At 54.5% G+C, this 26,709-nt stretch overlaps 4 protein-coding genes across 4 annotated transcripts; 3 read left to right on the plus strand and 1 right to left on the minus strand.

Annotated features, from left to right (window-relative positions):
- The first annotated feature begins 8,010 nt into the window (after positions 1-8,010).
- LOC141476161 (E3 ubiquitin-protein ligase TRIM7-like) lies at positions 8,011-11,951 on the plus strand. Its single transcript, XM_074164764.1, has 7 exons — positions 8,011-8,819; positions 9,436-9,531; positions 9,772-10,002; positions 10,173-10,195; positions 10,472-10,587; positions 10,901-10,930; positions 11,184-11,951. The coding sequence occupies exons 1-7, from the start codon at positions 8,454-8,456 to the stop codon at positions 11,699-11,701; spliced, it is 1,380 nt and encodes a 459-aa protein (XP_074020865.1). The 5' UTR covers positions 8,011-8,453; the 3' UTR covers positions 11,702-11,951.
- A 307-nt stretch (positions 11,952-12,258) lies between these two features.
- On the minus strand, positions 12,259-15,518 carry LOC141476175 (C-type lectin domain family 2 member B-like). Its single transcript, XM_074164781.1, has 5 exons — positions 15,474-15,518; positions 13,993-14,185; positions 13,712-13,893; positions 13,347-13,447; positions 12,259-13,167 (listed from the first exon to the last, which is right to left on the minus strand). Exons 2-5 carry the CDS (start codon positions 14,177-14,179, stop codon positions 13,053-13,055), a joined length of 585 nt encoding a protein of 194 aa, XP_074020882.1. The 5' UTR covers positions 14,180-14,185; positions 15,474-15,518; the 3' UTR covers positions 12,259-13,052.
- A 1,993-nt stretch (positions 15,519-17,511) lies between these two features.
- On the plus strand, positions 17,512-21,135 carry LOC141476158 (E3 ubiquitin-protein ligase TRIM7-like). Its single transcript, XM_074164761.1, has 7 exons — positions 17,512-17,981; positions 18,598-18,693; positions 18,940-19,170; positions 19,341-19,363; positions 19,640-19,755; positions 20,069-20,098; positions 20,350-21,135. The coding sequence occupies exons 1-7, from the start codon at positions 17,562-17,564 to the stop codon at positions 20,865-20,867; spliced, it is 1,434 nt and encodes a 477-aa protein (XP_074020862.1). The 5' UTR covers positions 17,512-17,561; the 3' UTR covers positions 20,868-21,135.
- A 2,195-nt stretch (positions 21,136-23,330) lies between these two features.
- LOC141476135 (E3 ubiquitin-protein ligase TRIM39-like) lies at positions 23,331-26,380 on the plus strand. Its single transcript, XM_074164738.1, has 4 exons — positions 23,331-23,750; positions 25,197-25,266; positions 25,580-25,609; positions 25,863-26,380. Exons 1-4 carry the CDS (start codon positions 23,331-23,333, stop codon positions 26,378-26,380), a joined length of 1,038 nt encoding a protein of 345 aa, XP_074020839.1.
- Positions 26,381-26,709: the final 329 nt, after the last annotated feature.

Below are 26,709 nucleotides of genomic sequence, written 5' to 3' on the forward strand. Positions count from 1 at the left end.
GGAGCCTTGGAGGACGCAGCTGGGAGGGGGTGCCTCCCTCTGGGGTCTTCTCCCTCCAGCCCTGGCAGCCCCCGTGGGGTGCTGACGGTGGGAGAAGGGGTGGCTGGAGCCCCTCGCCGTCCCCCTGTGTTTACCTACCCGTGGGGGGGGCTCTCAGGGGCCCCCCAAATCCTGACCCCCCTGAGGAGGTGCTGCTGGGTGGAACCCTTCCTACTGGCTGACACCCCCACTAACAGTTACTAACACTTGGATTTCCTACCAAAACCCACAGGAAAACTCCCCTGCCTCCGGGCATGGCAGCCCACAACTTCGTTCTAATTAAAACTTACTTATTTATGGTAAAGCAATTAATATTCCTCCCCACAGGCCCCTGCTCCCCATGGCCGTGCTGGGGAGGGAAGGGGGTTTCCATCGCGGCCGCCGGGGACTCCAAATCACCGAGTTTCCACCCAAAATGTCCCAGAACAGCGTGACTGAGCGTGTGACCTTTTGCTTGGCGGCCTCGGGAAAGGCTCCTGAAACGGTGCGATTTCCACCCAAAATGGCGGCGCTTGGGGCCGGGCGGAACGAGAGGGGAGGGGCAGGTCCTGAGGGAGGGGAGTTTGACTTCAGCGCTCCGATTGGCTGTATCCCCCGCCACTCCTGCTCCTTGCGCGCTGATTGGGCGGAGCGGTGCGCGGGCTGTGTCAGGGGTATAAATACCGCGTTCCTCCCTCAGCGCGGCGGCGGGAGCGGAGCGGTGGCGGGTGGGGAGGGTTGTGGGTGTCTCGGTGTAGCTGCTGTGACAGATAAGGCCGGTCCGTGGGCGCTGCTGGGGCCTGGCCCCTCCTTTGAGGGCTGCGGGGGGGCTGTGGGGAAGGGATCCCGTCGGGCTGGGGCTACCCCGTGCGCCCCCGCCATTGCCCGCCTCCCTCCGGGGCCGGGGACTCTCCCTCCCTCCCCGTCAAACCCCCGCTGCTGCCCGGAGCTCCCCCGGCTGAGTTCAGGCTCTCCCTCTGCCTAATTAAAGAGCTCAGATCCCTCACCGAAAGACACTGAGAGAGCGCACAGGCCTCTGGCTCCCCAGGGACCGACGGCCCCGCGGGGGAGGCAAGGGTTTTTCTGTCGTGGCTGGCGGCTGCGGGGGCTAAAGATCACCGAGTTTGCACCCAAAGTGGGCCGGGCTGGGAAGGAAATTCCCCGAAGCGCCTGATAGAGGATATGGAAGCGCTTCGCCCCCGACTCGCGGCCTCGCAAACGCCCCCCTAAAAACGGTAGAATTTCCCCCCTGAAACGGGCGGCGCTTGGGGCCGGGCGGAACGAGAGGGGAGGGGCAGGTCCTGAGGGAGGGGAGTTGAATACAGCGCTCCGATTGGCTGTGTCCCCCGCCACTCCTCCTTCTTGCGCGCTGATTGGGCGGAGTGGTGGGCGGGCTGCGGCAGGGGTATAAATAGCGCGTTCCTCCCTCAGAGCGGCGGCGGGTGGTGGTTGTGTCGGTGCGTCCCGTGGGGCAGGTAAGGCCGGTCCGTGGGCGCTGCTGGGGCCCGGCCGATCGTTTGGGGGCTTCGGGGGGCTGTGGGGAAGGGATCCCGTCGGGCTGGGGCTCCCCGTGCGCCCCCGCCATTGCCCGCCTCCCTCCCTCCCTCCCTCTCTCCCTCTGGGGCCGGTGGTGGCCTCCCCCTGCCCGCTGTGTCCTGGGCGGGTTTTGGGGTCTGCGGGGTCCGGAGGAGCCTGTGTCCGGCTGCGGGGGGGACCCCAGCCCCTGCCCCCCCCGTAGGGCCCCGCTGCTGCCCGGAGCTCTGCCTCGGGCTCCCTTGGGCTGCGGTGGGTTCCTGGGAGGGCCGGGTCCTGCCGGTGCTTTCCCAGGGGGGGCGATCCAGCTCCGGGACCCCCCTCCGCATTCCCTTCCTATTATCTTTGGAGCTTCCTTCTCTTGGGGCCGTTGCGGGAGGAAGCGGTTCTGTTAGCCTGGCAGGCAGCTGGCTTCTTCTCGACACAACCAACATTGGCTTTCCCAAGCTCTTGGAGGCACCGGGCTGGAAGCAGTGGCGGGACGGGAGCTGCTTTGCCCAAGGCCAGAGGGACATCTCTGGGGTGACTCGATGTGTCCCCTTTGGGCCAGAGGAGCCTGTTCCAAAGCTCTGTTTCAGCAGCTGGGAATTACCAGTATTTGCATGTGTGGCTCAGAGAGTTTCTTCCGCAGCAGCTGTAGAGAGTTTTGGTTTCTGTGTTGACCCCAGCTGTGCCAGACCTGCAGGGATAGGTCAGATAAGTGGAGGGGGGGAATAAGAATCATAGAATGGTTAAAGTTGGAAGGGACCTTAAAGATCATAAAGTTCTAACCCCCCTGCCATGGGCAGGGACACCTCCACTAGAGAAGGTTGCTCCAAGCCCCATCCAGCCTGGCCTTGAACGCTTCCAGGGATGGAAAGAAGATAAGAACTGCAGGGCTGTCTGTTTTCCCCCTGCTCTGCCTTGCTCCCTCCCTCACCCTGACTTGAGTCTTTCCCCAAAGCACCCACAAGAAGCTTTGCTGATGCCCCCTTCATCCCATCGCCCCCCAGGGGTTCAAAGTCTCACCCCTGCTCCAGCCTGGGGTGCTGGGGGTAGTGTCCAGCTGCTGTGGTGAGCGCAGGAGGGCTCAGGAGATGTGCTGGGGGGACCCTGGACCACCCCCCTCATTCCCAGGCCTGGGATGCTCCCAGCTGTGAGGGCTTTGTGCCCTGTCAGGGAGGGGTGGGTGTGGGGTGGTGGGGAGGGTGCTGTGTCTGCTGGGGGCCAAGGGCTGGTCCCTGAGCTCACTGAGGCTGTGTTTGTCTCCTCAGGTGCTGGGGACAGGCTGCAGAGTCCCAGGTGGAGCATGGACAGGACAAGACCATGCTGGGACCACCTTCCTGATGCTGGGTGTCACCACAGGGCTGTAGCTGATCTGAATCTCCTGAATCCATTGTGGCAGCTGTGAGGAACTGGAATGAAAGACCTTGATCTGCTGTTCTGTCCTCATGGTCTGTGGAACCTCCCAGTGTGACATGAACAGCTGTGGTGGTAGAACTGGATCCAAGCATGGCTTGCAACAGGCTTCGCCAGAGGTATCGATGGCCTTGGGACAAGATCCTGTTTCACAGCATCTTCGTGGTTGGAAGGGATCTTTGAGATCGAGTCCAACCACAAAAAAACCCAACAAACAAACACAATCAGACACAACCCAGCAATCTTGGGCACTAGAGCATGCCCTGTAGTGCCACGTCTACACGCTTCTTAAATACCTCCAGGTATGGTGACTCCACCACCTCCCTGGGCAGGCTATTCCAGTGCCTGACCACTCTCTCAGTAAAGTAATTCTTCCTGATATCTAATCTAATCCTCCCCTGCCCCAACTTCAGACCGTTTCCTCTGGTCCTGTCATTATTCCCTTGGGAGAAGAGGCCAACACCCACCTCTCCACACCCTCCTTTCAGGTAATTGTAGAGGGCAATGAGGTCTCCCCTCAGCCTCCTCTTCTCCAAACTAAACATGCCCAGTTCCCTCAGCCTCTCCTCATAGGACTTCTTCTCTAGACCCCTCATCGGCTTGGTGGCTCTCCTCTGGACATACTCCAACGCTCCAATGTCCTTTTCTTGTGCCTGCTGCAGAGTGAGCTGGAAGTCCTTGGAGAGTGCCTTGGCATCTGATGATAAAATTCATGGGAGAGCGGAGCCTGTTGAAGTTTCTTAGGTACCACAACAGTCATGGTGAAGGAATTGGCAACAGCATTACCTTTAACCATGGGCCCAGGTAATGTAGCGTGAGAGCGTAAACGAGACTCAAAATAAAAGTGAGCTCTCCGTGAAATCAATATGTAGAGTCTGGAGAGGAGAGCAAACAAGTCCTGATTTGCAACTTCCTTTAAAAGGGATTTTTCTAATCTTCCTATGACACCGAAGACGTAGGCAGAGCCAGTGACAACGTTAAGGGGTTCAGCAGCAAATAAACTGAATGCATGGATGGCAGCTGCAAGCTCAACCCATTGAGTAGAACCCGACTGAAAAACAACAGGGTGTTGCCCACCCACACGTGGCCTCTTGCCAGACAACAGCAGCCTTGCCCGTTCTTCCAGAGCCGTCCATGAATGCCATTCGGGCATTAGGGATCAGCGAAGATTGCTGTAAAAAAAGAGGCTGCAGAGGAACATCTTTTAGGGAGTTAAGCAGACGGTGCTTCGGCAGGGTGTAAAGGATTTTGCCAAGGTGATCCGCAAAGGCCGCCTGTAGAGATAAACTTTTCATGAAGCATCACTGCAAAATCTTCCTTCGGGATGTACGTATGAATGAAATCAGGATCAGCTCCTCGAAGTTGCTGGCATCACAGTCGGCCTGTAGAAATTAATCTCACAGACGTCTCAAGCAAAGTAGTTACAGTTTTGGAAAGTGAATGAGGAAGGAAAATCCATTCTAGTAGAAATAGCTGTTGTTCCTCTTCATCCCATTGGCCAGTAAGCGCGTACGGCTGGAAATCCTTGCCAAACATCTTCTCTAACGATGAAGGAGCACGTCCCAAACCTCACGTTACCTCGATAGCGCCTTCTCCTCTCCCTTACCCGGCCTTAAGCAGGTTCCCCTCTTCTCCCCTCGTCCCAGCAGGAGTGAAGCTCAGCTTTTCCAGGTTCTCCCCAGGGCGTCTGTCCTGGGTTTGGCTGGGATGGGGTTGACTTTGGGGGCTGTCAAGGCCTGGTCTTCTCCTCCTTCCAGCGAGTGGGCTGGGGGGGGGGGCACCAAATATTGGCCAATAAGTGCGTACTTCTGGAAAGAATTAGGGATTAAAAACAGACGGAAAGGTAAATTTAAATCATACCTGGACGCAAAGGCTGTATTAACCATGTCTGCCACAATCTGCAATGCTTGCCAAGCCTCCCTGGTAATCGACCTCGGGGATGAGAAATCAGAATCGCCTTTCAAAAGGTCAAACGGGGGAGATAATAATTCTGTAGGAATCCCCAACAAAGGTTGTAGCCAATTAATGCTTCCCAATAATTTCTGTAACTCATTCAATGCAGTTACTGTATTGACAATTCGTATGGGTTGTGGAATAATGGTTTTATTTAAGATTTGCCAACCCAGATATTTCCAAGGTGGTCTAGGCTGTACCTTCTCGGGTGCAATCCGAAGTCCGTAGCGTTCCGTGGCTAATTTCACCTGAGCAAATGCAAATTGTAACTGAGACCTCATCAGGTGCAGCAATTAAAATATCATCCATGTAATGATAAAACAGCAGGGTAGGAAATTGTGTTTTCACTGGTTTCAAAGCAGAATAAGCAACAAATTGACAAACGGACTGTTTTTCATGCCTTGAGGAAGTACCACCCGATGATATCTTCCCATAGGCCCTTCAGTGTTAATAGAAGGCACGCAGAAGGCAAAATGTGGACAATCGTCAGGATGTAGAAAAATTGTAAAGAACCAATCCTTTAAATCAATGACAAGAAGATTCCAAGATTGCGGTATCATCGTAGGATTCGGCAGTCCCGGTTGCGGTGCCCCCGTTGGAGCTATAACAGCGTTAACTGCCCGTAGATCCTGCAATAATCGCCATTTGCCCGATTTCTTAAGGTATTACAAAAACTGGAGTATTCCACAGGCTTGTAGAAGGGACAATATGTCCTACCTGCAATTGTTCTGCAACCAGCTCTTGCGCTCGCTCCAACTGCTCCCCTCTGAGGGGCCACTGATCAACCCAAACAGGGGAATGGGTTAACCACGTTAAGTTTGAGTTGCGGTTGGACATCAGCGACCCCAGTCAAAAATGTGTAGTTAAAAGCAAACCCCATTGTGAAATCAAGTCACGGCCCCACAATGTCCAGGGTACTGGTAGAATGTACGGTTTCAATTCAGCTATTTTGCCATCGGGTCCTTCAGCCAGCAGGGATTGTAGCGATTGTTGGGGAAGCTGAGTTCCTCCCCACCCCAGTAATTAAAGCAGCCGTGTCCACAACAGGCCGTTCAGACAGCCAGTCAGACTTAGGGATGATAGAAATGTCCACTCCAGTATCTACCAACCCTGAGAATTCCTTACCGTTAAGTCGACAAGTAAGAAAGGGTTGTTGGGTCGTGATCCGCTGAGTCCAATAAATCTGTGGGGCTCCTGTACTCCCGAAACCTCCAGCTCCACGAATCGGTGCCGATGCAGCGGTGTCGTCTGTTAAAGGGAGACAAACTAGGGAGAGGTATTAATTGAGCAATGCGTTCACCTGCTGGTATGGTACAGGGAGGATTCGGAGTCCATACCATGGTTTTAATTTCTCCCCGATAGTCACTATCAATTATCCCAGGTAAAAGAAACAAACCCATCTTCGTAGCGCTAATTGCAGCCTCTGCTCTTGGGCCCCGTTGGGATGGCATGGGGGACTGGACCGAGTGCCCCTCTTGGCATTTCCTGACCGCAGAGAGGGTAAGGGATTACCACTTGTATCACATTTAGAGCAATGTTGATTGCTCCAATGATATCCTTTCTGGCACCGAGGACGTAATTCATTCGGAGTCTTATCCTTTTCTCCCCTTCGTTTTGGGCGATCCTTTCTCATGTGTCCGTCCTGCCCACATGAAAAACCTTTAACAGCAGCACGAGCCAGGGTTAGTTGTTGAGCCAATGCTGTCGCTAACATCTCAGCTCTGTGCTCTTCCATTCCTATATGCTGACGCGCTTTAATAAATTAATTCAAAGCGGTGGCCTTGCCGCGTATAGGGTCTGAAGCCCTGCGGCAATCTGCATGAGCATTTTCCACTGTGAACTGCATTAATAAAAGTCCAGCAGCTGCTGGAAGCTCAATCTGTTGAGAAACAGCTGTTGTCAAGCGGTCTGTGAATCGTACGCAAGGCTCTTGCGCTCCCTGGCGGATACTCGCAAATGACAGTTCTCTACGTTTCCCATCGGGAACTGGTTTTAAAGCCGGTGGAGCGAGTGTAGCCGCCTGTTGGAAAACAAATCTGTCCCTTTGAATTTGAGCTGCTGTAGCCGCATATCGCCCTCTTGCCAAGCCCTTTTTCTGCACGCATCCCTGGAACCCGTTTTTGCCTTGTGAGAATCACTGGGGGCCATGACTAGAGAAGGAGCAAAAGGTGGCGGATGTGTAACGGAGGCACGACTGATAGTCCTTTGTCTAGTATCTTGTAAAATCCGATCCGCGGTTGGCGCAGGAGCCACCGTAGCTTAAACCGGAGCTAAGGGCAGGAACAAACCGGGCTCTTGCTCAGGGTCAGTAGGACCAGGATCAAAGGGATCCTCAGGTACCGGCGGGTCTGAGTCATCGGCTATTTCTACTGTGGCAGCTAACGGCGATTGCGGTGGCTGAGCTGAATCACAGACAGGCTCAGCGTCAGGGTTTGAACCGGCAGGAGCTGCGTCCTCTACAGTTAATAAATCAGCCGGTGGAGGCGGAATAGCTGAGTTAGAATCGGCAGGATGTTCTTAACGCCGTATATATGACACTCCATGTAACGATATTACTGGGGTTAACATCATGATCAGTAATTAGTCGGGCTTGCAAGCATTCTCCCACTTTCTGCCAGTTAGAAGGATCGTAAGATCCGCTGGGGGGATACCACGGACAATGATCCCCAATCCATACAAAAAGCTGTACGAGTTTAAGGGGCTGAAACTTCAATCCTCCGTCCTTAACGATTCGCGTTAAAAGCTCTTTCTGTATCTGCTGCCTTTTCGCCGCAGACCGCCCCATTACAATAACTTCCCCGGCCGCTGGCTGTGCTAACCTTATATCGTGATGGGTATATAGGAGCTCCTTGGTGATCAACGCCTTCCGTTGGGCTCACGGCGGTACGCCACCGGTCCTTGACCACCCTCGGGCTGAGTCTTTGTCCCTGGTCGGGCGCCATTTGTGGCGTGTGAGGAAATCAGGGACTCGCTGATCGTGCAGTGAGCAAATCTACTTCATCGCTACACAGAGAAACTTCTATACGCTGAGACACAAAGCCCACTCCCCTAGTAATGCCCAATCATGGGCTGACAAATAATTTTTACCTTCTACTGATCTTATCACAGTAACAGGTATTCTGCTACCAAGACAAGTTCCTGCTCAGGTCCCTCACATCTCAGAGGCATTTTCAGCCCCTGCTTGTCTCCCACCCCCAGCTGCACCACAACCTCTCTGAGCTGCCACCAGGGCGTGAAACTCCTCTTCCAGCTGCTTGTTGAGTCACCAGATCCCACTGGACTCCACTGATTGGAAGTGGCTTTGGAGACTGAAAAATCCCAGCGCCTCCAGAAAAGGGTGAAAATGGGATGGGCATCTCCAATCCCTGTCCTCCTCAGCTGTCCAACCCCTACTTCCCAGAGCAATATGAGTTAATGTATTGCCTGAAGCCCTGCTGGGAAGGGGCTGGGTCTCAGTGTAACCAATGGTGTAGAAACAGGAAATCTCTCTCCTTCCTCTTCCTTCCAAATCGAAACAAACTTGGAGACTGAAGCTGTGGGGGTTGCTCTTCATGGCAGCCAGGACGCCAGTGGAAACGCCCCAGGATGAAGCCTGCTGCTCCATCTGCCTGGAAATATTCCAGGACATCGTGTCAATCCACTGTGGGCACAGCTGCCCTCAGTGTGGACGTAAATTGTTGCAGAGGAGCCCCTGCACCAACAGGGAGTTGGCCAACATAAGTGAAGCAGCTAAGAGCTTGAACCTGCAATGGGACAGAGAGGTGGAAGGAGGGGACAACTTGTGTGAGAAACACCAGGAACCCCTGAAGCTCTTCTGCCAAGACGACAAAAGGCTTATCTGCGTGGTATGTGACAGGTCCAAGGTGCACCGTTACCATTCTGTGGTTCCTGTGGACGAGGCTGTCCAGGAGTACAAGGTGAGGAGGTTATGGGTGTGTTGAGGCACAAAGGTCCAGAAGCTCCTGGTGTTGGTGCTCTTGATGGGTGGAGATCCCTGTAGAGCCTTTGGGCAGTGGGATAAACCCCCTGTGGACTCACCCATCCTTGTCTCTTGCTACCAACTCTTGAGGTGGCATTGCCTGCACTGAGGAAGAGGCGGACGTAGGAGCACCACGCTCTTGGGGACCAAGGGGTCCTCTCCCCCAGGGTTCAGCCACAAGCAGGGGCTGTGGGGAGGGTAGGAAACAGAGGTGTAGGATTTCTCCCCACCACAATCCCTCAGCAAAACTCCATAAATGGCTCTGTCCTCCAGGATGCGGGTCCCTTATCAAGGTCAGGTTCATAAGGAAAGGATACAAAGAGATCCTCGTCCCTTCCACCACCCCACAGCTCCCTGAAAGCGCCTTGACCTTGCTCAAAATAGAAAAAGACAAAAAAAGGAAAAGGGGAAGGATAATCGCCTTGAAACAGTCATGGGGGTCCCAAAACTCTGCCAACACTTACCCCAAGAGAAACCAAGAGTTCCCTGTTGCTTCTGCTGAGGGTGCCAGACCACGATGCCATTCCACAGGGGACTTCTTTCCTTCCTCTCAGAAACACATTCAGACCCAACTGCACCGTCTGAAATCAGAGCACGAGGCGCTTCAATCTTCCGTGAAGGAGAGACAAGACAGAATCAAGGACCACACTGTAGGTGCCCATCATTTTTCCGGGGCAGAGGGTGGGGGAAGAAATGAGGAACATCTCCTCGTTCTCCTGTCCCCCAGGGGTGGGTGATGCTCAAGGGCTGTGAGGAAGGGAGAGGGGGTTTGTATCTTCCCCAAATGCCTCTTCTTGGTGGGTCCACTAAGGCATGGCCCACCCTTGACCCTTGATGCTCTTCTCCTGCTCTCTGCTTCCCTTTTCCCCGCTTCGGCTTGCCCTTGGCAGGAGAGGACAGAAGCTGCAAAGCAGAAGGTTGTGAGGACATACAGGAAGTTGCATGAGTTCCTGGAGAAGCAGGAGTCCTCTCTTCTGGCTGAGGTGGAGCAGCTGGACAGAGAGATAAGGAAAGCCCATGAAGAAATCCTCCAGAGGCTTTTGGAGGAGACGACGAGCCTGGGCACGCTGATTGGGGAGATGGAGAAGACATACCAGCAGCCAGACTGGGAGCTCCTGAAGGTGAGAGCCCAGGCTTCCCAAACTTGCTGTGAAGGCCCGCGTTGAGCTTGGTCTCCAGCCCTCGCTTTTCTACCCCAACCCACTCAGAGAGGGACTTCCTTAGAGTGGGACCCCGGTACTCCAAGGGGAGGTGTTCCATGTCACTGAGTCTCTTTTTCTCTCTCATCCAGGACATCGGAACCACCTTGAGCAGGTATGTGGTCCTTCTCCTGTCACCATGTCACCACCACAGAGCAGCTCTGTGGCAGCACACTGGGAGAAAGCACGTAAGGACGGGTTGGCTCTTCTGCAGTACAGCCCTTGGACTTGACCGAGGCCACGGGGGGTTGGAAGGAGGGCTCTGCCTCTCTCTCCTTAATGAATGATGAATTTGGACACGGGCTGGCAGGAGGCAGGAGCAGGGAGTGCTGAGAAAACACGGAGCAGCAAACTACAACCAGGCGTAAATCCATCCCCTCTTCCCTTCCAGGGGCCAGAGGGAAATGCTCTCCCACTCACTCGATATTTCCCCGGGGCTGGAAAAGAAATTCTCTGATTTCACTGAGAAGAACCCATCCATCAAGGAACTTCTGGAGAAATTGCAAGGTACCGAGGGCAGGTGCAGAAAGGCAAATGCCATCGTGCTTCTTGGTGGGGAGGGACGGAGTGAAGCCACGGGAAAGAAACGCATCCTGGGTGCTGAATGAGGGGTTGTTTCTGTCAAGATCCCACAATGAGACAGCGAAGGAGCAGGGAGCGTTGGTCTGATGTTCCCTGCCTGTCCTCCTCTTCTTCTCCTCTGCCTCCTCAAGTTTCTCGACATTCCCCCAAGCCTGTTCCTGACTCTCGGGACTTTTGCAGAATCCCACAATCACGCCAACTCATCTTTCTGCCTCTCACATTTTTCTCTTCCCTCTAGACGTACTGGAGTTCGAGCTTCCTTTGACAAGTAAGTGAACTGAACGCGTGCCCAACCGAGCCATCACATGAAATCAAAAAATATGGTAAAAGGAGCTCTGCTGCCCCCATAGATTGACCTAAATTGCTCTGCTGCCTCCTTTCCGCCTTCTCCCACCCTGGTCCCACCACCAGGCGATGCCTGGAGGGTTCCCATCCGGGTCAGAGGGATGGGAGGGGAGAGAAAAAGCCCTGTTTCCCCCCCAGATCTGCTGCCATGAGCCTGACTCTCTCTCCACCTCCAGCACAGATGACGCTGGACTCGGAGACGGCCAACCCCAGGCTTTATCTCTCGGAAGACTGCAAGCTCGTGCGGTGGGAAGGCCGTGAGCAGGAGCTGCCCTTCAACTCCAGGAGGTTCAGTGATTTTGAGTGTGTTCTGGGCTCAAGGGGCTTCTCGTCTGGGTGCCACCACTGGGACGTGGAGGTCCACAGAGAAGGCTTTTGGGCCACTGGGGTGGCCAAGGAGTCTGTTCCAAGGGACCGTATGGTCTTCCTGAATCCCGATAAGGGGATATGGGCTCTGTGTCATAACCAAAATGGGTACATGGCTATGACCTCTCCTTATGCCACCCCCTTGACTCTACGCATTGTCCCCAAGCGGATACGAATCTGCTTGGACTATGAGGAAGGGAGGGTGGTGTTTTTTGATGCCAAGAGCAAAAAACGGATCTTTGCTTTTCCACCGATGTCTTTCCAAGGGGAGAGAGTCTTCCCGTGGTTCATGGTGATGTGGGATGCTCAACTCAAACTTCTTTCCTAAGGCAGAGGACAAGAAAAACCCCAAAGCCACCAACTTACCCTTGGGAAAGAAACCAGGGGCTGGGTTTTGTCCCAATCCCACCAAAGGGACAGGAAAGGGTAGCAGTGTTCAGGTTCCTTTCCTTTAGTGCAAATGGGAGCATTTCTGTGCCTTAAAATCTATTTTGATTTTTTCGTCACTACATGGCTGTTCCTGGGTGCCTGCAAACTTGCCCTGATGGGGAGTTAAAAGTGCAATTCTAAGTCCTTTCTGCCTTGTGTGTGTGCTTTTTATTTTGGGTTTTTTATTTCCTGTGGGATTTTCTTTGGAAGTTGCTTAAGAGAACTGGAGGAAGGAAAAGTCATCCTGGTTCCTCTCTAAACCCCACTGCACAGGGAGATGAGAACCAGGGTTTCAGATGAAGGTCCATCAAGTCCTTGTCCCCAGATGGCCCTGCCTGGGAAAGCAGATAAAAGAAGGGTGACGATGCCTATGGCCCCAGGAGCCCTCTTTTCCCAGCCTCAGTGGGTAATTAAACAATTAAAAGGGTATAATTGTTACCTGAAACCAAAGCTCTTGAAACCAGAAGCAGTTTATAGAGGAGATAATGCTTCATTCAACATTCTACACAAATCTAGCACCCTTTCCTCAGTGGCTCGATGTCCAGGTGGCAGTCAGTGATGAGTGGAGTTCCTCAGGGGTCAGTACTGGGACCAGTGCTGTTCAACATCTTTGTCGGAGATGTGGACAGCGGGATAGAGTGCACCCTCAGCAAGTTTGCTGACACCAAGCTTGGTGGCGCAGTCGACACGCTGGAGGGAAGGGATGCCATCCAGAGGGACCTGGACAGGCTGGAGATGTGGGCTCGTGCAAACAGCATGAAGTTCAACCAGGCCAAGTGCAGGGTCCTGCACCTGGGACATGGCAATCCCAGGCACAAATCCAGGTTGGGCAGAGAATGGCTGGAGAGCAGCCCTGAGGAGAAGGACTTGAGCTTCTCATCCACCAACACTCCCAACATGAGCCGGCAATGTGCACTGGCAGCCCAGAAAGCCAACCGTGTCCTGGGCTGCATCAAGAGAAGCTCAAAAAAAGGTCTGCGTGATTCGTGGGAGAAGCAAGAAGAGCTCCGGCGTGGTCCCAAAAGGAGAAAGCCACACTCATTGCACAACCCAAGGTTCCTGACCCAGGAAGGGACATGTCACCTCCCACACCTCCCTTTCCCACAGGTTCGTCTCATGAGAACTGGCAGTGAGTTTCTGCTGAGACCACGAAGAACTGGACCAGAGGACATCCCCAGGAGACCGCAGGAGGTGAAGCTCTGAGTCCCTACCATGGGGACATGGGGAAGGTCCTTTCTCCATCACTTTTGTCACCTCGGCACTTGGGGCTTGCTGCAGATGTACGGCCGGCGCTGTGAGCAGTCTGTACTCCCGACGACACCATTGTACAAATACACACACTCTGCCTGGCCGTGCACCTCAAACCTGTAACAAGCAGCACAGACACTGATGGGACCGTGGGGGGATGTGGTTGTCCCCTCAAGCAGCAGGAGACAAAAAGGGCTGCCTGCAAGGGACAGCCCCAGCAGACACCTCCCACCAGGACCCTGCCCGTCCCACCGCAGGATGGTCTCCCCACGGCCCCGGCTCCCAACGGGACTCACGTCTGGTTGAAGCTGCTGCCGTCCACCCACTCCAGGCGTTTGCCCCATCTCCGCAGCCCGATCCAGGAATTAACGTTGACATTGAGGCGTGAGAGGAACTCCTGGGCAGGAAAGAGAGAAGCCAACAGTCAGGAGATGCTGCCAGCCCCACACCAGTCCCTGTCTCAGCCCCACACGGCTACCACCAGCCCTGGGATGGCAGCAGCTCCCACCCCACACCTGCTCCAACAAGCTCCAGAGCTGCTGCAGGAGCTCACCAGCCTGCCCAGCACTCTTGGTCCTGCTCTGACCCAGCTCTGCTCCCACCCTGGGCTCTGTACCCAACACAGGAACCCCCCAAGCCCCCACAACAGCCCCTCACTCACCATTTCCCACTCTCTCCTGAGCAGGACCAGTGAGGCCCCGTGCGAGGAGCACTGCTCCTGGCTCCACTCCCAGCTCCCCTCGTCCCTCGAGAGGTAGTAGCAGACATTGTAGTATCCGACCCAGCCATTGGGACACACCAGCACCGGAGCCAGCACAGCTGGATCCCCTCCACATGTTCTTCCTGGAGAGGGAAGGGGAGAAGGGCAGAGGACAGGGCTCTGCAGGGACCAGGGGACACAGCTGCGTGGGGCAGGGAAGGAGGCAGCCGCTCCTCCCTTACCTGAGAGGACAGCAACAGCCGCGGTCAGAGCCAGGACCAGAGCCACCAGCACGGCCACCACCAGGACCCATGTCCTTCTGCCTGTAGCCCCAGGCACCTCTGGGTGGGGGGATGCTCCTCCATCCTGGGGACTCAGGGGCTCCTCCACGTTCCCATTGCTGGAGCAGAACCCGTTCCTCTCCCCCATGGCGCCCTGAAAAGTGAAACCTCTTTGCTCACAAACAGCAGGATCTTGCCTGGTTCAAGCCTGGCTTGGATCCAGTTGTTTCACCGCTGCTCTTATTGTTGTGCTGGGAGAGGGCAGAGAACGTGACTCAGTACATTGAAATGATTCATTCTTTTAGCTGGGACCAGGCCTGTCTGTCACAGAGCAGCCAGGGCCACATGGAGTCACCCAGGATCAGGAAGTCGATGCCTGCGCACCCCTGTCCTCTCCCTGCTCCCCCCAGGGACGCTGCACCCTGTCCCCAGCAACTGGGGAGGACAAAAACAGCCTCAGGGAGCTCAGGGACAGGCCCTTGGCCACCAGCCATCACGCTCCCCACAAAAGCCAGAGCAAGGGCCACAGTGAGGCAGATTAAGGAGGAAGGATGTGAGAAAGTCACACAAGTCGTCTTATTTCCCTCCAGCCCAACTCCTCCGGCTGAGCCCTGCACCCCGGGCTCCACCAGCCAAAGCAGAAATCCCAACCCCCAGCAGCTGCTGGAGCAACCAGCTTTCCATCCCGGCAGGGAAATGCCAACGCCTGGCCCTGGAGAGCGGACAGACAGGCTCAGTGTGCACAAGGGCACCGGACTCCAGAGCTCTGCCAACGGCTGGGAAAAGCCCAAAGTGGTCGGCATTGAGAAGCCAGTTCCCTAGCTGCCCCAGAGGAAGGAAGGAAGGAGAGGAAGAGAGAAGCTCTTCCTTCCAGAGAGGAAGGAAGCTCCAGCGCCCGCAAACAAAGATAGGGATTGTAGAGGTGTGTGTGTGGGGGGGGGTGTCCTGGAGCTGAACCCCCCACTCGGGAAAGCCCCGGTGGGATCAGACCCTCCCAGGAACCCAGCGCAGCCCGAGGGAGCCCCGGGGTCAAAGTCAATGGGGGACCCCCGAGCTCAGAGAGGGGGGATCCGGGCAGCAGGGGGGCCCTACGGGACCCGAGCCCACCCTGGTCGCGGGGTAGGAATCGGAGGGGGAGAACCTGGGTTCTCTCTGGCCACGGGGTGGAGTGGGGATGGGGAGGAAACCGACCCCTCTCTGGACGAGGAGAGGGTTGGGGGGACTGGAAACTGGGGGCAGGGGAGGGGGACACTGGGGAACTGGAGGAGGCCCCGTGCCCTCTCTGACCACAGGGTGGAGGATTGGGAGGGAAGGGGGGAACCTGGGCCCCTCTGCGGCCGGGGGGACGGTCCGGGGGGGGAGGGAAAGGGAGGGGGGGTGAATTGGGGGAGGCCCCAGGGTCCTCTCTGGCCGCGGGGGGGGGATTGGGGAACCCTCCCTACCTGCGCCCACCCAGAAGCTCGCTCCTTCCTCGCTTTGTGCTGCGCTGGGACAGGGATAGGGACTGAGGGACTCGGTTTTAATAAAGCCCAGCCAGCGCCCGGCCAATCAGCGCGCAAGAAAGAGGAGTGGCAGGTCAGGCAGCCAATGGGAGCGCTGCTTTTAAGAGACTCACCCTCCCCCTGATCCACCCCGGGGCAGCGCCTCTGGGCATCATATACGGGGAGCCTCAGAGAAGCGGCGCCGAGAATGGAGAAGGTGAGCAATTCTTTGTCAGGTTCAGCCGTCACTAGTAATTAGTAGGGTGGGAGTTAGTAATTAGTGACGTGGTTTGGCGGCTGGAAGCCCCAAAGTGCTAAAATGGGCTGAGATTGGGACCGGGAAGAAGAAATTATACCACTGGCACAGCCCGTGTGGGGGGCGAAGGATCCACCCCAACACCCCATAAACGCTGCCAGTGCCCTGCACCCGCCACACAGCCCTGAAACCCAAAGAAATCAGGGTCAAGAGATAAGAGAGGATAAGCCTGTGAAGGGAGCGATGACTAATAACTGATAATGTGCGTGCTAGTCACCAGTGAGGGACGCAACCAGGAGCACCTTCTTGAGGGGTCAGGATTTGGGGGGGGGCCCTGAGAGCTCCCATGGGCAGGAAAACACAGGGGGACAGGGAGGGTCTCCAGCCTCCCCCCTCCCTCCACCAGCAGCCCATGGGGGCTGTCGGGGCTGTCAGGAGAAGACCCCAGGGGGGTAGCCGCCCCCTTCAAGGATCCCAAAAGCAGGACGGAAATTGCCCCTAGGGGCAAGGAGGGGAGGGGACAGGGCTGCCCCCAGCAGGAGACAAACACCTATAGAAATACATCATGTTTTAATAAACAGTACAAAACAGAAAGTACAATACAAGCAGAAAATAAGCCTCAGCGTGACACAGACTCTCGCTCTCATGGGAGCCCCACAAGGGCCACTTCACCCCCCAACTCTGTGGCCCCTCTGACCTGCCCAAGGCTTTCTCTTCCCACCTCATCTGGGAGCAGCCGCTCCAGCTCCAAGGCCAAAGCTTAAAAGAAGGTTTTTGGGTTTTTCTGTTGTCATTTAGGGCAAATTGGCCAATGACAAGATGACAAATGCTCTCCCCCACCTCTCACTCCAAGGAGAGGAGGAGGAGGAGAGAGATGTGAGTTTAGAAGGAGCTACTCCAATGAAAAAAAATGAAACAGATACATTCTATACAAAACTGTATTAAGCTCCCCGTATCACTGGGGAAGTCCAGGCTGGAACTCAGCCATGGGCGGGAACTAGGTGCCCCATTTGGAGTCCGACGCCAATCCATGTGTTCGTAAGACACACAAACAGACACGGTCCTCCTCAGATTGTCGGCCATCAAAGAAAAACCTGACCCTTTGCTCCCTTGGCTTTTGTACTGAGCGTGGGGCAGATGGGATGGAACACCCCCTTGGTCCGTTTTGGGGCCCCCATCCTGTCCCCTCCTCGCCACAGGAGCTACCCCTCTACTCTCTTCTGCTTCCAACCCTCCAACGGGGCAAATAACAGAGTTACCTTGGTTGTCATAGCAGTAATCATCACCACAGCTCAAATAAGAAAGCATGAGAACCTCTGCCTCGTCAGCATCTTCGGTGGCTGATTGACATTTCCTCTTTAACAACAAACCTCTCTTGTGGCAGGATCCCAGGATCCTGCCTGATCACAGCTCAAAGAAGGTCTGGTGATTCTCCAAAAGGAGAAACCCACTCATTGCACAACCCCAAGTCAGCCCCTGCTTGTCTCCCACCCCCAGCTGCACCGGACCCAGATCCCACCGGACTCCACTGACTGGAAGTGGCTTTGGAGACTGAAAATCCCAGCGCCTCCAGAAAAGGGTGAAAATGGGATGGGCATCTCCAATTCCTTACCTCCTCACCTGTCCAACCGCTACTTCCCAGAGCAATATGGGTTAATGTATTGCCTGAAGCCCTGCTGGGAAGGGGCTGGGTCTCAGTGTAACCAATGGTGTAGAATCAGGAAATCTCTCTCCTTCCTCTTCCTTCCAAATCGAAACAAACTTGGAGACTGAAGCTGCGAGGGTCGCTCTTCATGGCAGCCAGGACGCCTGTGGAGATCCTCCGGGATGAAGCCTGCTGCTCCATCTGCCTGGAAATATTCCAGGACCCTGTGTCCATCCACTGTGGGCACAGCTTTTGCCGGTCGTGCATCACTCGGAGCTGGGAAGGACTGACCACCAATTTCTCCTGCCCCCAGTGCAGGGAGACGGGGGCCCAGAAGACCCTCCGACCCAACTGGGAGTTGGCCAACGTGATTGAAGCAGCCAAGAGATTGAACCTGCAACCGGTCAGAGAGGTGGAAGGAGGGGAGAACTTGTGCGAGAAACACCAGGAACCCCTGAAGCTCTTCTGCCAAGATGACAAAAGGCTTATCTGCGTGGTGTGTGACAGGTCCAAGGTGCACCGTGACCATTCTGTGGTTCCCATGGGCGAGGCTGCCCAGGAGTACAAGGTGAGGGGGTTATGGGTGTGTTGAGGCACAAATGTCCAGAAGCTCCTGGTGTTGCTGCTCTTGATGGGTGGAGATCCCTGCACAGCCTTTGGCCTGTGGGATAAACCCCCTGTGGACTCACCCATCCTTGTCTCTTGATAGCAACTCTTGAGGTGGCATTGCCTGCCCTGAGGAAGAGGTGGACGTAGGAGCAGCACGCTCTTGGGGACTAAGAGGTCCTCTCCCCCAGGGTTCAGCCACGAGCAGGGTCTTAGGGGAGGGTAGGAAACAGAGGTGTAGGATTTCTCCCCACCACAATCCCTCTGCAAAATCCATGAATGGCTCTGTCCTTCGGGGTGCAGGTCCCTTATCAGGTCAGTTCTGCTGAAGATCAGTAGGAAAGGAGAGAAAGAGATCCTCAGCCCTTCTCCCACCCCACAGCTCCCTGGAAGAACCTTGACCTTTGAGAATATAGAAAAAGAGAACAAGGGGGAGGATAATCACCTTGAAACAGCCATGGGGTTCCCAAAACTCCGCCAACACTTACCCCAAGAGAAACCAAGAGTTCCCCGTTCCTTCTGCTGAGGGTGCCAGACCACGATGCCATTCCACAGGGGACTTCTCTCTTTCCTCTCAGAAACACATTCAGACCCAACTGCACCTTCTGAAATCAGAGCACAAGGCGCTTCAATCTTCCGTGAAGGAGAGACAAGACAGAATGGAGGATCACACTGTAGGTGCCCATCATTTTTCCTGGGCAGAGGGTGGGGGAAGAAAGGAGGAACATCTCCTCCTCCTCCTCCTCCTGTCCCGCAGGGGTGGGTGATGCTCAAGGGCTGTGGGGAAGGGAGAGGGGGTTTGTATCTTCCCCAAATGCCTCTTCTTGGTGGGTCCCACTAAGGCATGGCCCACCCTTGACCCTTGATGCTCTTCTCCTGCTCTCTGCTTCCCTTTCCCCGCTTCGGCTTGCCCTTGGCAGGAGAGGACAGAAGCTGCAAAGCAGGAGATTGTGAGGACATACAGGAAGTTGCACGAGTTCCTGGAGAAGCAGGAGTCCTCTCTTCTGGCCCAGCTGGAGCAGCTGGACACAGAGATAAGGAAAGCCCATGAAGAAATCCTCCAGAGGCTTTTGGAGGAGGCGACGAGCCTGGGCACGCTGATTGGGGAGATGGAGAGGACATACCAGCAGCCAGACTGGGAGCTCCTGAAGGTGAGAGCCCAGGCTTCCCAAACTTGCTGTGAAGGCCTGCGTTGAGCTTGGTCTCCAGCCCTCGCTTTTCTACCCCAACCCGCTCAGAGAGGGACTTCCTTAGAGTGGGACCCCGGTACTCCAAGGGGAGGTGTTCCATGTCACCGAGTCTCTTTTTCTCTCTCATCCAGGACATTGGAACCACCTTGAGCAGGTATGTGGTCCTTCTCCTGTCACCATGTCACCACCACAGAGCAGCTCTGTGGCAGGACACTGGGAGAAAGCACGTAGGGACGGGTTGGCTCTTCTGCAGTACAGCCCTTGGACTTGACTGAGGCCACGGGGGGTTGGAAGGAGGGCTCTGCCTCTCTCTCCTTAATGAACGATGAATTTGGACACGGGCTGGCAGGAGGCAGGAGCAGGGAGTGCTGAGAAAACACGGAGCAGCAAACTACAACCAGGCGTAAATCCATCCCCTCTTCCCTTCCAGGGGCCAGAGGGAAACGCTCTCCCACTCCCTCGATATTTCCCCGGAGCTGGAAAAGAAATTCTATGATTTCACCGAGAAGAACTCATCCATCAAGGAACTTCTGGAGAAATTGCAAGGTACCGAGGGCAGGTGCAGAAAGGCAAATGCCATCGTGCTTCTTGGTGGGGAGGGACGGAGTGAAGCCACGGGAAAGAAACGCATCCTAGGTGCTGAATGAGGGGTTGTTTCTTTCAAGATCCCACAATGAGTCAGCGAAGGAGGAGCGAGCCTTGGTCTGATGTTCCCTGCCTGTCCTCCTCCTCTTCTCCTCTGCCTCCTCAAGTTTCTCGACATTCCCCCAAGCCTGTTCCTGACTCTCGGGACTTTTGCAGAATCCCACAATCACGCCAACTCATCTTTCTGCCTCTCACATTTTTCTCTTCCCTCTAGATGTCCTGGAGTTCGAGCTTCCTTTGACAAGTAAGTGAACCGAACGCGTGCCCAACCGAGCCATCATGTGAAATCAAAAATATGCTAAAAGAAGCTCTGCTTCCTCCAAAGATTGCCCTGAAGTGCTCTGCTGCCTCCTTTCCCCCTTCTCCCACCCTGGTCCCACCACCAGGCGATGCCTGGAGGGTTCCCATCCGGGTCAGAGGGATGGGAGGGGAGAGAAAAAGCCCTGTTTCCCCCCAAATCTGGTGCCATGAGCCTGACTCTCTCTCCGCCTCCAGCACAGATGACGCTGGACCCGGAGACAGCCAATGCTGGTCTTTATCTCTCGGAAGACTGCAAGCTCGTGCGGTGGGAACGCTGTGAGCAGGACCTGCCCTCCAACCCAAGGAGGTTCAAATTCAATCCCTTTGTGCTGGGCTCAAGGGGCTTCACGTCAGGGTGCCACCACTGGGACGTGGAGGTCCACAGAGAAGGCTTTTGGGGCATCGGGGTGGCCAAGGAGTCAGTACCAAGGGACCGTGTGTTGTTCCTGAATCCCGATGTGGGGGTATGGGCTCTGTGTCATAACCAAAATGAGTACATGGCTCTGACCTCTCCTGATCCCACCCCCTTGACTCTACGCAGTGTCCCCAAGCGGATACGAATCTGCTTGGACTATGAGAAAGGGAGGGTGGTGTTTTCTGATGCCGAGAGCAAAGAACAGATCTTTGCTTTTCCGCCGGCATCTTTCCAAGGGGAGAGAGTCTTCCCGTTCTTTGTGGTGATGTTTGATGCTCAACTCAAACTTCTTCCCTAAGGCACAGGGCAAAAAAGAAACCCAACCCCCAAAGCCACCAACTTACCCTTGGGAAAGAAACCAGGGGCTGGGTTTTGTCCCAGTCCCACCAAAGGGACAGGAAAGGGTAGCAGTGTTCAGGTTCCTTTCCTTTAGTGCAAAATGGGAGCATTTCTGTATCTTAAACACTCATTTGATCTTTTAATGGCTGTTTAATCACTCAGTGGTTGTTCCTGGGTGCCTGCAAACTTGCCCTGATGGGGAGTTAAAAGTAAAAGTGCAATTCTAAATAATTTCTGCCTTGTGTGTGTATGTGCTTTTTATTTTTGTGTTTTTTATTTCCTGCGGGTTTTTCTTTGGAAGTTGCTTAAGAGAACTGGAGGAAGGAAAAGTCATCCTCGTTCCTCTCGAAAACCCACTGCACAGGGAGATGAGAAACCTGAGTTTTCTGCCCCCTCAAAGACAGCAAGTCTGTGGGAATAGAGGTGGGGAAAAGTCAGCCACCAGCCAGGAGCTGGAGTCCTTTGCAGCTGGGTCCCATCCTGACTCCATGTGCAAAGGGGGAGTCAGAATTGGCCAGAAACACCTGGAAATGGGGCTGCTCCCTTTGGTGCTGGCTCAGAGTGAGCCCTGATACGCTGGGCTTTAGTCAAGGAAGAGACTGGGCTTGTTCCTTGAGAAGATACAGCAGAGCCAGGGGTTCAGATGAACCCAAAGGTCCTTGCATGGGAGAGCAGATATGAGCAGGGTGAGGATGCCTATGGCCCCAGGAGCCCTCTTTTCCCAGCTTCAGTGGGTAATTAAACAATTAAAGGGTATGACTATTACCTGAATCAAAAGCTCTCGAGACCAGAAGCAATTTAGAGAGGAAATATTGCTTTATTCGACGTTTGGTGCTAAGAGGCAATCCACAAATCTAGCACCCCTTCCCGGGGACATTCACCCATTATTTATACAGAAAGGATTCTCATTATTCCGCCTCCCTAATCCATAACTCCACCTGGGCTGACATATTCATTAGTGTGACCCAAGAGCCCTTTTTGCGAACGCGTATTAAATTTGGCAGCATTGGGAAAACACTGCTGCACAGGCGTGAGCTGCTCGGTGGCCGTTTGGGTAGGGATACCCTTCCTCACACGATCCTTTGAAGGTATTGAGTCATCTCGGGACAGGAGAAGTTGACTGTAAGTTTGACAGCTTCTTGAGGATGATCAGGATGTTCCTTGGAGTAGCCCCAGCTCTGTCCTGATTGGTACAGGAGCCCGTACTTTGACATATGAGAGAACATTGAGGCGATAAACTACTTGTTATCCCATCCTTATCCCTATCAGCTCGGACTCTAACCATTCGCTCACACAGTAAGAAGCTCAGTAATTAACTGTTTCCTCACACAGTCAGAAGGTCAGCAGGAAGCAAAGAACATTTTAGTTGGCACCTGGTTATAAACAAAGCAGAGACCTGTCTTTGGTAACACAACGAGAGGCACGGAGGGATGTTAGAGTCCTCCCAAACAGTCCTACAGAGGCTTGACTGAGGCCACGGGGGGTTGGAAGGAGGGCTCTCCCTCTCTCTACTTAATTAAGGATGAATTCCGACACAGACTGGCCGTAGGCAGGGCTGGCGGGAAGCCAGGAAGGGATCAGGGTTGCAAGTAGCGTTCTCCTCTGTCATTCCAGCGGCAGGGAAGGAGGAAGGAAGCAACAAGAAGAGCCAGCAGATCCATGCCTGGGCTCTAAGTCAGCAAAGGAAGGAAAAGCATCAGTCCGGACCTCTCAGCTCTCTCACCGCAGCTCAGAGAAACCAGCTGGGACCTTGGAGGGTCCTGGAGGCACCACCAATCTCCAGGGACGCGTGAGGTTCCATGCTCCAGAGCAGTCTCGGCAGGGTGTTGCTCTGATGGCCCACCTTACCCCAAGGGTCAGGAGCAGCAGGAATTGCTTCTGACAGCCAGGAACGCCCTGCCCTGCAGTGAGCTGCACATTTGAACCCTTCAGGTCACACAAGAGATGCTGCAGTCCTCCCAAACAGCCCTGCACAGCCTGTCCTGAAGGGTACTGAGGTCCTTCCCATGCCCTGGCCAGGTCCTGTCACCCCTGACATCTCAGAGGCATTTTCAGCCCCTGCTTGTCTCCCACCCCCAGCTGCACCACAACCTCTCTGAGGTGCCACCAGGGCGTGAAACTCCTCTTCCAGCTGCTGTGGAGTCACCAAATCCCACTGGACTCCACTGATTGGAAGTGGCTTTGGAGACTGAAAAATCCCAGCGCCTCCAGGGAAGGGTGAAAATGAGATGGGCATCTCCAATTGTTGTCCTCCTCAGCTGTCCAATTGCTACTTCCCAGGGCAATATAAGTTAATGTATTGCCTGAAGCCCTGCTGGGAAGGGGCTGGGTCTCAGTGTAACCAATGATGCAGAAGCAGGAAGAGAAATCTCTGACCTTTCTGATCACTTGAGAGGGAAAGGAGCTTGGTCGGTCGCTCTTCATGGCAGCCAGGACGCCTGTGGAAATCCTCCGGGATGAAGCCTGCTGCTCCATCTGCCTGGAAATATTCCAGAACCCCGTGTCCATCCACTGTGGGCACAGCTTTTGCCAGTCATGCATCACTCGGAGCTGGGAAGGACTGACCACCAACTTCTCCTGCCCCCAGTGTGGACATACATTGTCCCATAAGACCCTCCGTCCCAACAGGGAGTTGGCCAACATCAGCGAAGCAGCCAAGAGCTTGAACTTGCAACAGGACAGAGATGTGGAAGGAAGGGAGAACTTGTGTGAGAAACACCATGAACCCCTGAAGCTCTTCTGCAAAGACGAGGAAAGACTTATCTGCCTGGTGTGCGACAGGTCCAAGGTGCACCGTGACCATTCTGTGGTTCCCATGGGTGAGGCTTCCCAGGAGTACAAGGTAAGGGGGTTATGGGTGTGTTGAGACACAAAGGTACAGAAGCTCCTGGTGTTGGTGCTCTTGATGGGTGGAGATTGTCATGGGTCCCTTATCAAGGTCAGTTCTGCTGAAGATCAGTAGGAAAGGAGAAAAAGAGATCCTCAGCCCTTCTCCCACCCCACAGCTCCCTGGAAGAACCTTGACCTTGCTCAAAATAGAAAAAGATAAAAAAAGGAAAAGGGGAAGGATAATCGCCTTGAAAGAGTCATGGGGGTCCCAAAACTCTGCCAACACTTACCCCAAGAGAAACCCAAGAGTTCCCTGTTGCTTCTGCTGAGGGTGCCAGACCACGATGCCATTCCACAGGGGACTTCTTTCTTTCCTCTCAGAAACACATTCAGACCCAACTGCACCGTCTGAAATCAGAGCAAGAGGCGCTTCAATCTTCCGTGAAGGACAGACAAGACAGAATCAAGGACCACACTGTAGGTGCCCATCATTTTTCCTGGGCAGAGGGTGGGGGAAGAAAGGAGGAACATCTCCTCCTCCTCCTGTCCCGCAGGGGTGGGTGATGCTCAAGGGCTGTGGGGAATGAAGAGGGGGTTTGTATCTTCCCCAAATGCCTCTTCTTGGTGGGTCCCACTAAGGCATGGCCCACCCTTGACCCTTGATGCTCTTCTCCTGCTCTCTGCTTCCCTTTCCCTGCTTTGTCTTGCCCTTGGCAGGAGAGGACAGAAGCTGCAAAGCAGGAGATTGTCACGAAATACAGGAAGTTGCACAAGTTCCTGGAGAAGCAGGAGTCCTCTCTTCTGGCCCAGCTGGAGCAGCTGGACACAGAGATAAGGAAAGCCCATGAAGAAATCCTCCAGAGGCTTTTGGAGGAGACGACGAGCCTGGGCACGCTGATTAGGAACATGGAGAGGACATTCCAGCAGCCAGACTGGGAGCTCCTGAAGGTGAGAGCCCAGGCTTCCCAAACTTGCTGTGAAGGCCCGCGTTGAGCTTGGTCTCCAGCCCTCGCTTTTCTACCCCAACCTGCTCAAAGAGGGACTTCCTTAGAGTGGGACCCCGGTACTCCAAGGGGAGGTGTTCCATGTCACTGAGTCTCTTTTTCTCTCTCATCCAGGACATCGGAACCACCTTGAGCAGGTATGTGGTCCTTCTCCTGTCACCATGTCACCACCACAGAGCAGCTCTGTGGCAGGACACTGGGAGAAAGCACGTAGGGACGGGTTGGCTCTTCTGCAGTACTTTGGACTTGACCGAGGCCACAGGGAGTTGGAAGGAGGGCTCTGCCTCTCTCTCCTTAATGAATGATGAATTTGGACACGGGCTGGCAGGAGGCAGGAGCAGGGAGTGCTGAGAAAACACGGAGCAGCAAACTACAACCAGGCGTAAATCCATCCCCTCTTCCCTTCCAGGGGCCAGAGGGAAACGCTCTCCCACTCCCTCGATATTTCCCCGGAGCTGGAAAAGAAATTCTCTGATTTCACTGAGAAGAACCCAGACATCAATGAACTTCTGGAGAAATTCCAAGGTACCGAGGGCAGGTGCAGAAAGGCAAATGCCATTGTGCTTCTTGGTGGGGAGGGACGGAGTGAAGCCACGGGAAAGAAACGCATCCTAGGTGCTGAATGAGGGGTTGTTTCTTTCAAGATCCCACAATGAGACAGCGAAGGAGCAGGGAGCGTTGGTCTGATGTTCCCTGCCTGTCCTCCTCTTCTTCTCCTCTACCTCCTCATGTTTCTCGACAATCCCCCAAGCCTGTTCCTGACTCTCGGGACTTTTGCAGAAACCCACAATCACACCAACTCATCTTTCTGCCTCTCACATTTTTCTCTTCCCTCTAGATGTCCTGAAGTTCGAGTTTCTTTTGACAAGTAAGTGAACCGAACGCGTGCCCAACCGAGCCATCATATGAAATCAAAAAATATGGTAAAAGAAGCTCTGCTTCCCCCAAAGATTGCCCTAAAGTGCTCTTCTGCCTCCTTTCCCCCTTCTCTCAGCCTGGTCCCACCACCAGGCCATGCCTGGAGGGCTCCCAACCGGGTCAGAGGGATGGGAAGGGAGAGAAGAAGCCCTGTTTCCCCCCCAAATCTGCTGCCATGAGCCTGACTCTCTCTCCACCTCCAGCACAGATGACGCTGGACCCGGAGACGGCCCACCCCAGGCTTTATCTCTCACAAGACTGCAAGCACATGCGGTGGGAAGGCCGTAAGCAGGACCTACCCTCCAACCACAGGAGGTTCAAAGTTCGTCCCTGTGTGCTGGGCTCGAGGGGCTTCACATCGGGGTGCCACCACTGGGATGTGGAGATCTGTAGAGAAGGCTTGTGGGCCATCGGGGTGGTCAAAGAGTTGGTTCCAAGGGGCCTTTGGGTGTTCCTGAATCCCAATGAGGGCGTATGGGCTTTGCGTCATAACCGAAATGAGTACCTTGGTCTGACCTCTCCAAATGTCACCCGCTTGACTCTACGCAGTGTCCCCAAGAGGATACGAATCTGCTTGGACTATGAGAAAGGGAGGGTGGTGTTTTTTGATGCCGAGAGCAAAGAACGGATCTTTGCTTTTCCGCCGGCGTCTTTCCAAGGGGAGAGAGTCTTCCCGTGGTTCATGTTGAGGGGGGATGCTCAACTCAAACTTCTTCCCTAAGGCACAGGACAAAAAATAAAACCAGCCCCCAAAGCCACCAACTTACCCTTGGGAAAGAAACCAGGGGCTGAGTTTTGTCCCAATCCCACCAAAGAGACAGGAAAGGGTAGCGGTGTTCAGGTTCCTTTCCTTTAGTGCAAAATGGGAGCATTTCTGTATCTTAAACACTCATTTGATCTTTTAATGGCTGTTTAATCACTCAGTGGTTGTTCCTGGGTGCCTGCAAACTTGCCCTGATGGGGAGTTAAAAGTAAAAGTGGAATTCTACGTCCTTTCTGCCTTGTGTGTGTATGTGCTTTTTATTTTGGGTTTTTTATTTCCTGCGGGGT

Source organism: Numenius arquata, chromosome 28 (genome assembly GCF_964106895.1).
Source record: "Numenius arquata chromosome 28, bNumArq3.hap1.1, whole genome shotgun sequence".
Classification (NCBI taxonomy): Eukaryota; Metazoa; Chordata; class Aves; order Charadriiformes; family Scolopacidae; genus Numenius; species Numenius arquata.